At 32.8% G+C, this 13,986-nt stretch overlaps 1 protein-coding gene across 1 annotated transcript; it reads right to left on the bottom strand.

Annotated features, from left to right (window-relative positions):
• Nucleotides 1-1,530: 1,530 nt before the first annotated feature.
• On the bottom strand, nucleotides 1,531-13,338 carry LOC133193029 (xaa-Pro aminopeptidase ApepP-like). The gene is made up of 23 exons (XM_061329033.1): nucleotides 13,276-13,338; nucleotides 12,794-13,073; nucleotides 12,094-12,167; nucleotides 11,792-11,881; nucleotides 11,473-11,533; nucleotides 11,264-11,368; nucleotides 11,093-11,194; nucleotides 9,052-9,198; nucleotides 8,629-8,724; nucleotides 8,038-8,125; nucleotides 7,218-7,545; nucleotides 7,017-7,103; nucleotides 6,687-6,737; nucleotides 6,534-6,595; nucleotides 6,126-6,266; nucleotides 5,988-6,048; nucleotides 5,672-5,741; nucleotides 5,473-5,580; nucleotides 5,034-5,108; nucleotides 3,644-3,727; nucleotides 2,511-2,575; nucleotides 2,294-2,389; nucleotides 1,531-2,023 (listed from the first exon to the last, which is right to left on the bottom strand). Exons 2-23 carry the CDS (start codon nucleotides 12,858-12,860, stop codon nucleotides 1,895-1,897), a joined length of 2,187 nt encoding a protein of 728 aa, XP_061185017.1. The 5' UTR covers nucleotides 12,861-13,073; nucleotides 13,276-13,338; the 3' UTR covers nucleotides 1,531-1,894.
• Nucleotides 13,339-13,986: the final 648 nt, after the last annotated feature.

Raw genomic sequence — 13,986 nt, 5'->3', positions numbered from 1 at the left:
CACTTCTGGAAGCAATTAGAATAATATTGCTTATTCAAACCACACATTCACTCTCATTAAAATTTAAAATAAAGACTTTTTTGTCATTTTAATATCCGTGTCTTATCGATATTGATGATGAAATAGGTGAAAATAACAAACAGTGATCGATCTCGAAAACCCTAAAAACAATACAAATCTGTGATCAGGACATAAAATACGGACCCCTGGAAATTCCAGAGGTGGGATCAGGAGGAATAAGCATCACTTGTCGACCGGTCACATCCGCCTTGAACCGTGTATGTACAATGTGAAGATAAAAAAAAAACACCGACACCGATCAATCTCATAAATCCAGTAAACAAAAATAGTCTTTAAAAAGGCAAAACATGGAAACCTTGAAACACCAGAGGTCAGGTGCCTAGGAGGAGATGAATTGATCCAATAGACGGAATAATACGAGGTTAAATTTAGATTAGTTACAATGGCCCAACAATTGATGTGAAAAATATCAGTCAAAATACGACCAAATAATAGGTTGTATTTGCTAACAAAAACATTATAACGACCATAGAATCAACGAAATGCTGACTTTAAACGAGTTTGTTGAAATCCCTGTAACATAAACTTGTCTGTCAATAGCCTGCCTAGGTTTAATACTTGATCGTACTCAGAGCATGCTCTTGAGTATCGAATAAGTTGGAAGCCATAAACACCATATGCAGTTGATTGTGAATGTTACTATATAAATCAGGAAAGTTGACGATGGAAAAGCTGAAGTCTAGTTTGTCATACAATTTAGGTGTTAGTTGCCCTTATCGTCTATAGTCAGTAAAACAACCAAATATGAATCAGATGTAGCAGACTCTGGGGCGTCTTTTTTCGAGTTCACTGGGATATATCGAGTTGGCATATGAATAGAAATAGCTATTGTTTATTGATAAAACGTCGTCGATATATCTGAATGACGAGTTGAAGTCCACATTAATTGGGTTTTTTTTTATCTTCTGATGAATTCGTTTTTGAAAATTAAATGTTGTTTTATAAGATTATAGAAACAGGGCGGCTAATAAAAGGACACTAGTAGTGCCCATCAGTATTCAAACAGATTGTTAGAAGACCTGGTCTCAAGATTACATAGATGTTGTGAATGAGAAACTCCAGCATTCTCTTAATATCAACTTCGAGTACTTATTCGTAGAATCAGAATAATATTTTACAAAGTTATTTTGTAGATGATCCATCATAAGATATTATGTATGAAAACTTCTCTTTATTCATTTTCACGAAGTGTCGAAGTCAGTTCTTCCCCTTCATATTTTGCTTATCGTCTGGCATACTCTTCGAAAGAATTCATATAAGTGAAACTCTTTCGCCTTATGAGATATCGGGGCTTCCTGAATTTCGGACCTGTTTAAATGATTGCTTCCAGATCATTTTTTCAACTACGTTTCCACCTCCTGTATGCTGTGTCCAGCAGAAGCACACAGTTTAAATAAAAGGAAGAACAAGAAGACCTAGGTGGATTTTTAATTTAAAAAAAAAATTATTGAGGTCTATTATTATTTTTTTTTTGTCATTCATATTTTATTTCTGTCGTAACATGTATTTTTTAAACAAACATTACAAAAACTACATGTACAATAACATGGTATAAATACAAATATTCTACATGATAGACAAAAAAAAAGAAATCCATTCGAACAATTTTGAAAAATAGACAGCATATATTCTTTTTTAATTTTTCTGTAACATTATCCCTGAGGTCAATTAAATAGCCTTCAATATTGACTTCATTACATCTGGCTTCGATAAAAATTGTCCTTTTCTGGTAGCTCATTGACATTGTAATTTAATCAGTGTTTGTATAATATTGGATATATGTTTTAAAGCAGTACTTCCATGTGTCCATGAATTATTGAAATAGAAATTCTAAATTTGTTCTCTCTTTCAGCCATTTCAACGCATTTGTGTCGTTATTTGCTCCCAGTTGAGGAGTTACTAATTTATCCACCATTGTATAGTAGTCTTTTAACCAAGAAATCTGTAAAGACATTATAAAACATATATTTCCACTCTTTTCAGATGTTTAGAAACATGATAATTATAAAACTATTATAAAATTATAAACTTTGTATTAAAGGTTTCCATTGAGTGCTAGCCTGACCTAGATACATAATGTGTTCAAATTTTCATCATCTATTCGACTATTCAGAAACGCAATATTTTTTCAGCTTTGATTTCTCATTTAGCAGGTCCCCCGAAATATGACCTTTTATTTTTTAAAAAAATGTAAATAATTTGTAATGTATACCTGATCATCTGTTAACAACTCTGGTTTTATAAGTTTGGATTCATATGGCAAAAACACCAGTTGTTCAAAAGCATAGCAGGGCTCAGAACAATTTCCCTGAAGAATATTTGCAAATATATCTACTATTATTCGAAATTGTGTTAAGTTTTCACAAAATAATGTATTTCTTCTACGAATGTGTGTTACTAAATCGATTCTAGCATTTAGGACCACTTACCTTAATGATAAGCATTGTGTTTTCTATTCGCATGCCAAATTCTCCTTTCCCATAAAAGCTCGGTTCTGGATTATGAAAAAAGACACTCACATTAAGTTGGTTAAAAAGTGTGACGAATAAAATAAATTCAAGTAAAGTATATGGATATGATAAGGATAAATGTAAAATTGAAATGAAAAGATAACAAAAAAAAAAGAAAAAAAAGAGTGATCATTATTAAAAGAAAACAGCACAGGTTATTACATGTAGCACAGGCCCGTAGGAAGCAATTTCAGTTGGAGGGGGGGGGGGCACAGCCAATCCTGCCATACATTTTCAGTTGAGGAGCATTTAAAAAAAAAAAAAAGGTCATCAGACGTTTTTATTGAGGGGACATAGGCATATAGTATCTATGTTTTCTATAGTAATCTATATATCGGCAGAGGTGGGATCAGGTGCCATGGAGTAGCAAGCATCCCCTGACCACTGGTCACACCCGCTATGTGCTCCTTTTCATGATCGAGTAACCGAAAGAAAATCCTTCAGTGTGAAAATAATGGACAATATGCACGAAAAACGTCAGTAAAATATTCAATTTAAGACAGATTGTATTTGCAAACAAGGCCCTAGTATCGATCAGAGAATTTACGAAATGCTTTATACGATCAAAAAAAATCTACAAAGAATACATATCTGTGAACGGGGCATAAAACAAGGATCCCGGAAATTCCAGTGGTTGGATCAGGTGCCTTGGAGGAATAAGTATCCCCTGTGGACCGGTCACACTAATTTGTCAATAGCCTACCTCGTTTTAGAGATAGTTCGTACGTAGAACATGCTCTTGCGTATTGAATCAACTGGGAGACGTAAATTGATTATGATATATTGCTACATAGATAAGGGAAGTTGACGATAGAAGAAATGAAGTCATCTAGTTTAAGATAAAGTTTGTTTATCATTTTAACATTCATACTTTCTCAAGTACAACATCCAAATATGAAACAGATGTGTCAGACTCTGTGGTATCTTTCATTTCTAGTTCAAAGATATATATCAAATCAAAGTAGGTATGAAACTGAATGATGAATGCTGAAACGTCGTCAAATGACATGTAAATATCCAAAGCTACTGTTAGCATTTAGAGCGAGATTTACCATTTGAGAAAACCATGCCCTCTTTCAGTGTATAATCACGCCAATCAGGAGTCGTAATTAAATCTTGTGGCTGTTTACAAGTGTCTGAAATTCAAATGAAACAAGTATTGTTATTTCCTTTTCTGTGTATAACAACATTTCCATGGATTAAAAACATATAGAAGTAAGACAACTTACTCTCATTTCATTCATTTATTTAACCAACAATTCCAGCAAGGCAAATATTGTTACCCTGCATATACTTAACGCCGGGGATAATATTTTTTAAATATTTCTGGCATATTGTGGCAAGACCAGAAATAAAGACTAAGAAATTTTTCCGACGAAAACGCTAATACCATGATTTTAATCGGTATGTAAAATATTGGAAAGTAGATGATGGATTTTCATTTCAGAAGATAAGAATTAGCAGATAGGCATTAGTCTTACAGTTATCACAGTCTTCATTGAAAAGGGATTATTGTAATCATTAGCAGAAAGACTCGAAAGATTAAAGTATTATTGGTTACATAAAATAATTTACACCTCATCTTCTTTGTAAGTTGAGTTCTCCGACCGTTCAGCATAACTAGCATAGATCGATTAACTCTCTCCAAGCGCTTATGCTTAGAAATGCATCGGGATTTTATTTATTTCACGCATTATCATGTAATAAAGAAATTGCCCCTTCTTTAACCTAGTATATTTTAAAAAATGGAAATAGAGGGGGACAAAACATTTATTTGCAAAGATACTGTGAGAAGTGATCCAAATATTTTGGGAAGGTAAAAAAATTATCACAGTCCATGTGTGCTTTCACAGACTTAGCTAGTTGCTTAATTGATGACACTATACTGAAAGCAAACTAAGAAATAATTCATTTTATTTCTGTCATCTTTATCACAACAAAGTTGCTCAGATCCAAACTTTACGAAAATAATCTTCGTTTTTTAACCTTTTTTCAGACTAAGTGCATTCTGCAAAGGACATATGCACTAAAACAACTTAGATGAAAGACTGAATTCGAGAAAAACTAGTGTCCGGTTTCAGTCATTCATTAATCACATCGGAATCAACCTTTACCATTAAAAAAAACTTCACAAATAATTTTTTTTAATTTTAAATATAGGATTTATTTCAAATTTTCTTAAATTTCTGCCCAAACCGTTCATAACTTCAATACATTTATTAATCACTATTCATATTTTTTATATACGTAATATTAATTAAAGCTTTTCGTTTTAGTCTGACTATTTTTAAAGAAAGAAGTGTAGCTACGCTTCATCAAATGAAATTTAAATTAATATATAGTAAATTTGTATTTGTCGTAGAGCGTATGATCTTAGCATTCATTTTAAGTTCAAATTTGTGAAACTATAGTTTGTATAAATATCTATAGTTAATAACTTACTGCAATCAAATATATGTCTGTCCAAAGGAACATCGCTTTTCCAGTCTGCAGAGGTGTTAGAAATGGATGCTGGACCTAGAATTTAAACAAAGTTTGAAGCATATTTTGGAGAAGTTTCCTTTTCCTTTTTTTGGCAAAATGGAACAACATTCAACAACACGATGTTATCGATCTCAAGGCCTTATTTCCAAATTTCCTTTTCCCAATTTTCATATTCTTAAATCTAAATAGAAAACATTTATTTCATTTTAGGACAAATGTTTAGTTTATTATCCATGTGAGAGAACATGACGTATTAAAAAGCCCTTGAAACTGATATTTAAATCTGCCAAGGTATTGGGTAACTTTTAAAGTATTGACATTATTGTAATAATTATTAAGTAATTTTCATGAAATGGAGAATTCAGAAGAATTGCAAGAGTGGCAGTGCAGACTCTACCTTCTACAATGGCACCATAAGCAGCTACCATATGTCCTATTTCATGTGGAAAATCGACACCTATTTCTTGAAGGGGTTCTCTCATTTCTCTCGTATCTAAATCACGACCTGTATATTACAAAGGTAAAAATGGTTATTTTCAAAAACAATCTTTACCTAAAAACTTACTCATTTGTTTTGAATTCTAAACTCAGATCACCTGTGCTTCCTACTGGAAATGTCTTCTTTGCTAGATTAATGTGTGTCATCAACAAACGTGTGTATATATCCTACAGAGAATTTTATGTTATTAATTAGAAATAAAAAAAATATGATTCCTTCTCTATCCACTATAAAATTATTCAGACAAATAAAACAAAATATCAATTAAAAAAGAAAAAAAAACAAAACATCAAAAATACATTCAGTGATTTTCATTGCTAGTTTTGTTTTTTCTTGTTTAAAGTTTTTAAAAAACTGTTATGTCTAAAATTAACTTTTTAAAAAGATCTTACTAATCAACATTAGAAAGTTACTTTTTGCCTCTCTGAAGGAGTTCCATACACAAATGAACGAGCGATATCCGTGGTGCCATCCCTATGAAAGAAATGCTTTACTGTGACTAAGTTTTACATTTCTGCATTCATGGTTTACTTTATTCAGTGTATACTTACAAATATTGTGCGCCCATGTCAAAAAGTAAGACATCTTTTTCTGTGATAACATCGTCAGTAATTTTTGGAACCATCGGAAGAGCAGTGGAACCAAAACCAATCAGAGAAGTGCCACTGGGACCTCTATTGAAAAGGACGTTCCTACAAATATATTTAGATGCAAAATATTGATAGAATTTCCAAAATTTCTTTTTCTTTAACCCAGAGAATTGTATTTTAAAAAATGACCATTCACTTTTTATGTGAGACAATGATATTCGGTAAATTAAATGTTTGGAATCTCTGAAAATTACCGTAAGAAAATGTACTTTTTGATTGGTGAAATATTACTGCGAGTCTCTTTTTGGGGTTACAATATGCAGAGGGCACTCAATATATAGAGGATAATGATTAATTTTAGATACTCACTTTCTTAACTCCTTTGTTTCAGCTTCAATTTCTTGCACGCTCAGAACTTCTCCATTTTTCATCTTTTTGGATTCATGTGAAAATAGTGATCTTTATCTCAATGCTATTTTAAGTAAATCTCTTCTAACAATGTGAGTACATTTCTCTACTTACCCTTTCCTCTAGTCCAGCAAAATAGGAAGATAAGAACACAGATTCTCGTAGCTGTAAAATAATTCATTCAGTTTGGGGAGTTTTTTTGTGTGTGTGCCTGAGTGAATTTAACTTTGATATTGTTTTCATCATAAAGTCTTGGGTTAGAAAATTTATTCAGATATATTCCATACATTCTTATCCCAACTCTGATATTTCCATTGGTCTATGTTTGCTTTGCTCTCATTTTCTAATGTTAAATAAGACTTCTGAACATGAGAACTATTCGTTATCTTCACATTTTATATTGTTAGACTTCTAGGAAACACGTTTAAAAAGCAAATAATGTACCGTGGAGTTCTTTTTCCCTTGTATCTCACCATCGTTTTTCGCTGCTTTAAAGATTAAAGGAGGTGAATGTTCCATTACAAGTTTTTCCTGTAACAAAATTCAAATCCGTTTAAATGAAAAGAAATTTTTACAGATACATTAATATATTAAATAAATGATTTTTTAAAACTGAACTACTTTTTACAGGTAATTTAATCTTACCTTTGGAATTTCCATAACAAATGACTGGCTGCTCTCCCATGAAACCCAAACTTTTCGAATACGTTCATCATGGGATAATTTACGGATGTCATCTTTTAACACACTAGGACTATATTCTTTTACCTCCACACAATTACCTCTGTCACTCATGACTTCACTTATTCTCTCACATCTTTCTACACTATCGTCTCCATACTTGTTTGTATTCGAAAGGCATTTCCAGTGAGCACAACTGCCATTTTGAGACGTATTGAGGAACTCGTGGATTTTTAGATCCTCCAATTCACAGTTTTGTGTAAGCTTCTTTTCATGGTTAACAATGTAAAGGCTACTCATATGTAAGAATAAAATAGTTAACTTATTGCTTGTTAAAAAACTCATGAAAAAACTATTTGTACATGCATACCCCCCCCCCCCCCCCCCCACCCCAAGCAAAGATTAGGAATTCATAAATTATCATTTATTTTGACATCTTAGAAAATCGAATTCCAGCCAATATCTCTTACGTATCATCTTTATTAGCATTAGACTCACATATTAATGAAATGGGGTATATCATAGATAACACAAAGACACCAACAACCACAATATCATTATATAAATGTATGACCCCACCCTATTTTTTAGTATTTTAAGTAAAATCACTGACTATACAGGACTCTAAAGTTTAGAAAAACTGAAATGAATGAAACAAAGAATATCAATGACTAATGAATCAGTCTTAAAATCTGTGAAATATTTCCAAATGCATTTTAGTTAAGCTTTTAGTAGATCATGCCATATCAAGTACTCAATAAACATACTTGGATAAAAAATTTACCTTACATCACTCGTTCTGGCATTTATAAGGCAAAAAGAGATAAAATACGGGTCAAAAGTGAAGTCTCTTGCTCTGATATTAAATAACCCTGTAAAATAGTGATAAATACATTAGATGAATAAAATACGAATAAATCAAAGGGCCTTAACGAGAATATCAGGATGAATAACAGAAATTTTTTCTATGTATTATAATTTTTTGTCAAAAGCATGATTGAATCAAATACATGCCTTTCAACTTCTCTGTTGTTAAAGATAGTCAAAGTCAATATTCTTTATAACTGAATACCAGTGCTTCTCCTATTTTAGGGGCTTTTCATGATAATTACAAATTTAAAAAAAATTTTCTTTATTTACATAAGGAAGCATCTTTATAGAAATGTTTTCAGTAAGTATTGGTTTAAAATAAATGAAAGAAAGAAAGAAATAATTTAAATTATATGAATACTCACGAATGTCAAAAGAAGTTCAAAGACATGTCAAGGGTTATACCTCAATGAGCCTCTTGAATATGACTCAAATTCTTGCCTCATTATTAAATTGTAAAGTTTTGTCACTTTTTGAGCACATACTGTAAAGGTTTGCTACTTACAAGCTATTTCATCCAAATTAGTCAGTACTAAAACATCAGCATTCTTTTCTCCCATCATGTGCATCGTCCGTTTAATTTTGCTTTGCCAAGTTTCGCCTGCAAGGGGAGAAAAAATGTCAAATGTTTTAATTTAATGCATTAATCAAACATATTTATTAAGCAATCGAATACCGATGTTTTAATAGTTCTGGCATAGTATTACGATGCAAAAGAGATGTCAACATTTTCAAAATTCTGTTAATAATAGTACAATCGTAAATAATCTTGCAGACTTTCTATATAAGTCTAGTTTTCAGAATAAGGTTAGTTTTTGAGAAGTTATACCTACTTTTCCTAAATTTTATTTCTTTTAATTTAATTTCTATGAACATCATAGTATAATATCATAATAACATGTACATGCTCATATTCGTTTGAATTTACCTGTAAATTTCAGTGGAAGTATGTGAATAGGTGAAGATGGTAACGGAGGTCTGTCGTCCGTCCATACTAAATCAATAAAATCTGGATACACTGGAACAAAATCGATCTTTTTCTCTGCAAATACTTTTTCAAAATTTTTCCACCAAACTAAAATGAAAAATGGACCAGATTTACTGAACTTAATCACGCTGCTTAAGTAAACTAACAAATAAATCTTGGATAAAAATCTTCATTGGGTCCAACAAAGGTATAAAATGGTTAACTTTCAAATTTCCTCTTTGAACGGGGAGTTGTGCATCCGTAAGGGCATTCATTGCATTCTCAGAAAATAAATACCATGTCAGTTTCGTATAATTATAAACTGAAGGTTCGATTTTTTTTTTGTCGTTTATCATGTACAAAAGTACCAGAAACTTGGGCTCCATTATACCAAGACTGCAGAGTTCAGTTATTTCTAAAATCCATAGTAAAAGTAGCTTTTCTTAGTTACCTTCTAGGGCCTTTCGAAGGCTTGGAAATATTACGCAATCGTCCATGACAAATCCCTTTTCACAAGATTTGAAATAAATGTTGAGAGACCTCTTTCGTATAGAGTCTGGAGCTAAACTTCATTGGATTCAAAAAATGTCAGTTGGAAGTGCGATCGCTCCATGATCGGAAGGTCGTGGGTTCATACCCCGGCCGCGACTGACACAAGTCGATAAAAAATAGGTAGCAACTGTTCCTTCGCCAAGCGCTCGGCACTCTGAAGTAAAAGATGTGGGTGTTTTCTGCGGATGTGACCTTAAAAACAGATCTAGAGACCCCGTGTCGCGGTAGGCACTGGCACGAAAAAGATCCCCCACAGCTCAATGTCCCTGAGTACCGAGTAATCGTCTAAAGGACAAGGTATGTAACGACCAATCTTACCCCTTATGTGATGTAAAAGTCAGAACACAGTTAAAACTGTTATAGTTTATTGTGAAGAACTAAATATGATGCTTGTTTTATAACCAACACTTATTTTGATTCAACGCTTACACGGAGGTCACAAGAGGGTGCAGAAGTAGATTATTTTCCCGAATTTCCTCAATTCTGGTGGAATTTCGAACAATTTGAGATACTTTTTACTTCGGGAAACATACTGTAAAGCACAAGCTTGCCTATCTGAGATTTTGTCATACAAAATGCATCTGATACTAGTGTATGAAATATATAAGTTTGGTAGATAGGCAAGCTTGTGCTCTGTGTTTTCTGAAACAAACAGTGCTCTAAAATCGATGAAAATTTGTATAAAAATGAGAAAAATCGAAAAATGACATGTTTTCTGACCTTCCTGTGAACTCTGTATCCCATAACTTAGAACCAATACTCATTTTGTGGCAGGGGTGACACCAGGTTTCTATTGACAAACTGTTGCATCTTTCTAAATGACACCCCAAACCAGGGGCCAAGAAAGGGTCTTAGCCTATCTTGTCTTTTGAACCCTTCGCCAGTATATGGTGACGTCTCTATATGAGTGGAAAATTCTCGAATGGGACGTAAAAACACAATTAATAAATCAATCATTGAATGGAAAGTACGATATAGCCTGAAATTTACTACAGATGAGACAATCTACATTAATTGATGGGAAGCAACTCCATTTTGTACAAAATTAATTTCCGGTGATATAAAGTCTTTCCGAGCTAGGAGAAAAGTGCAAAGTGGATGGGATTTCTAAAAGACAATATCACACTGGAGTATTTTAAACCAGATGCCCATTGGTTCTATCGATCTCTTAAATATAAATTATATTTTCCACCTCAATATAGATATTACATTTAAAGACAGATTCCTTGAAGCACAAAGATGCCATTGCCAACGTGAAGGCCACTCGAGTATTGAAAACCCAAATCCCCAGTGCAAAACTACCTTCCTATTTATAATTAATCGATTCAGCAAAATGAACCAAAGGATCAGAAATCTACTTCTGTGTTTTATAATGGCTATAGCGCTACTTCACCTATCCGTTGAAAAAATAAGCTTGCCATGACTTAAGAAGGAAGAAATCCAAACTTACCGGCGCTTACAAGATACGGGCTTGCTCCAACAGAAACAGAACCTGTAGTTGCCTGTATGTTAGTAAAAATCCAGTCCACCAGAGAGGTTGTATCATCTCCACCTTCAAAAGGTATAAATTTATTCATTCATTCACCAAAGATACAGTTTGCGAAGATTTGTATCTTTATACCTTTTCTGTACACTGCCCAACCACAGTCTACGTCATCAATGGCCGTCTGGAACGTTCTACCATCTGTCCATAACACCGCCTTGTCAAGCGTCACCACCGCAGTTCCTGAAAGAAAAGGGAAAAAAATCAAGGAATATTGAAGTAAAGTATTACAAAATAAATCTTTTGACTTATCTAAGTCACTTCATCGTACCAAGAGAAAATTTTACCTATTCCTCCAGTGAACCCTGATATAGCTTCTATCCTTCTGTCATATGGTGTTAGGGTACCCTTCAAGATATATCTACATAATTCATATCAAGGAGCATAAAGAAAAAGTTAATGTTAAAACAAAATTCTCTTTTCGTTACAGCTCTTGCTTTTATCTACCTAATAACTTCAAAATCAATGGATTAAGATGCAAATATTTTGTTTTGATTCAGATAACAATTTTAAATAAAGATAACATTTGTTTTTTCGTTATTTCTGTTGTTCAGGGATGAAATAATTTGAGAAAACATTCTTCAATAATGCGAAATATTTACTCACATGGTTCTCATTCACATTACATATTATGTAGGCGTCAATATGATTTTCTCGCATGAGATTCCTAACATCATTTAGACGTTTAACTTTCGCCTGTAAAGAGAAATTTGTAATAAGATCACATGTCCAGAGTATTTGAGCACATTAGATTTTAAAAATGTTTCTTTCACATTTTGTGTATTTTGATAATTCTGCAATTTACAAGCAAACAGATTAAAATAAAAATTGCTTTGAAAACATATTAACTTTTTGTTTACATGCTTTTGTATTTCGGAACATTTTCATACGTTTCATTTGTAACTTACCCGATCTGTGTGACAATCGCCCTCGTTAAAGTAATAACTCTCTTTTGGTATAAAGTCTTTTGCATACCATTTTTCTGTTAAAATTATTATTGAAGTATATCAATTAATCTTTAAAGTATTACCTTTCTTTGTAATTATTTTTGCTTGCTTTCATTTCCATAGCAATCCACATGTACTTGTACATACATGTACGATCCTCTCATTGCAGTGTTCATAAATAAAATAACTATGACAATGCATTTAACCTGTTATCATAGGGACCTCCAATCTATCGTTTTACCTTGGAGTTTTGGAGATCGAAGTCTGAACGATAATTGAACGCTGAATGAAAGATGAGCGTAAGGTAAACGCAAGTTTATGGTGAGCTAACGCTATGTGAACGGTGAACGCGAGCAGTTGATGAACGCAAAACTGCGAACAATAAACGAACGACAAGCAAACGGAAAATGAGAAAGTAGAACATTTAAGGGACTGTAATCATTTTGAGCAAACACACCGAACAGGTAAACTGGAACAGATTATATAACTCATTAAAAACAAACACACACACACACACACACCTTCTCTCCCAAAAAGCTACCTTGACTTCCAGTTGATTAAAAACAACTACAGTATCATATTTATTTCATCAGTTTGAAGTCACTGCTTTTTTTTCATAGGAGAAGTTTAAGAACTAAATACTAAAAATAACCCACCTTACCTGCAGTACCTGTAGTACTATTTATCCACAAGACTGGAAATAATAGAAACAAAACTACGTAGTACATCTTTGCCGAGTTTCAGAACGTCTGTGGTATTTCTAGTCCAGAGGATTATAATACCCTGTATGACCATGCATAGAATTGTTCATTGTATTATCACCAAGGAAAGGATCACAGTTTGTCTTAAGATCAAAATATCATCGACAGTGGAGAACTTTCAGCATTTACATGGTACTTTCAGTTCAAGCCTTTGTCGTATACTTTGTACTTTTGTAGTACCTACAATAACATCTGTCCCCTAATTATATTTCACGATTACACATGTCAACAAAGCAGTCCTGGCAAATTCCGCTAAAACGGAAGCGAATGAAAAATAAATCTGATTTACTTTAAATTAAGCGTTTCTTTTCTGAAATCAAATAGTTTGAAATTTTTAATAACACAAGGCTTTAATAAAAATTAGAGTAAAAGTCAGACTCACCTGACCTATTTTAAAACATGCAGACGATACATATTTAAAGCTAAATTCGTACACAATATCAGAGATATTCGAAGATATGGGTGGTACCCTGCAAAAGAAAGAGAGTAAACATACCTGTTTTTAAACTCTGTATCTCCCAAGGAAAGAAAGGCGTCACACCAGCTCAGAGTGAAGGAATGGGTGCCGCTAGCATTTGAAAATAAATAAATAAGCTGGCATTCATACATAGATTAATATAGAGCAAATGATCCACTCCTACATGTATGTATAGAATTGTTCACCCATTCATATATTTATTTTAAAAAACACTTATAATAAATCTAGTCCTAATCCCACAAAATGTTGAATGCTTAAAATATGCAAAATGCAAGGCAGATAGATTGCAAATTTTCAATTTTTACAGATACTGCAGAATTAAAAGTGTAGAAAGCACAACTCTATCTTTACTAATTTTAAGGATATTTTTGCAAATAAATTCCAAATTGCTTGTGCAAAGACAAATAATGACCCACGTAGAAAACTAACAGGGGGTCATTTTTTCGACGTCGAAAAATGACCCCCAGCCAAAAACAATAAAAATAGCACTTTTGATACAATGAAGCGCATTGAAGTGGTAAAATTGAACGTTTTGAGCTTTCTTTAGAACGTTGATTGTCATATAATGACATGCCCATTTCTTTAGAAAGGAAAACAGCGTTCAAATGATTCATT

This window comes from Saccostrea echinata, unplaced genomic scaffold (assembly GCF_033153115.1).
Source record: "Saccostrea echinata isolate AGI-Se365-2 ecotype Australia unplaced genomic scaffold, CSIRO_AGI_Sech_v1 ptg000001l, whole genome shotgun sequence".
NCBI lineage: Eukaryota > Metazoa > Mollusca > Bivalvia > Ostreida > Ostreidae > Saccostrea > Saccostrea echinata.
This window is presented reverse-complemented; position numbering and strand designations above follow the sequence as displayed.

Excerpts from the sequence above, each read along its gene's own strand:
- LOC133193029 (XM_061329033.1), bottom strand. The coding sequence starts at position 12,860 with ATGTACTACGTAGTTTTGTTTCTATTATTTCCAGTCTTGTGGATAAAT. Across the intron at positions 9,199-11,092 it reads CCCGTATCTTGTAAGCGCCG|TTTGGTGGAAAAATTTTGAA; the intron begins GTAAGTTTGGAT and ends TTTTCATTTTAG. Across the intron at positions 6,267-6,533 it reads GAAACAAAGGAGTTAAGAAA|GAACGTCCTTTTCAATAGAG; the intron begins GTGAGTATCTAA and ends ATATATTTGTAG.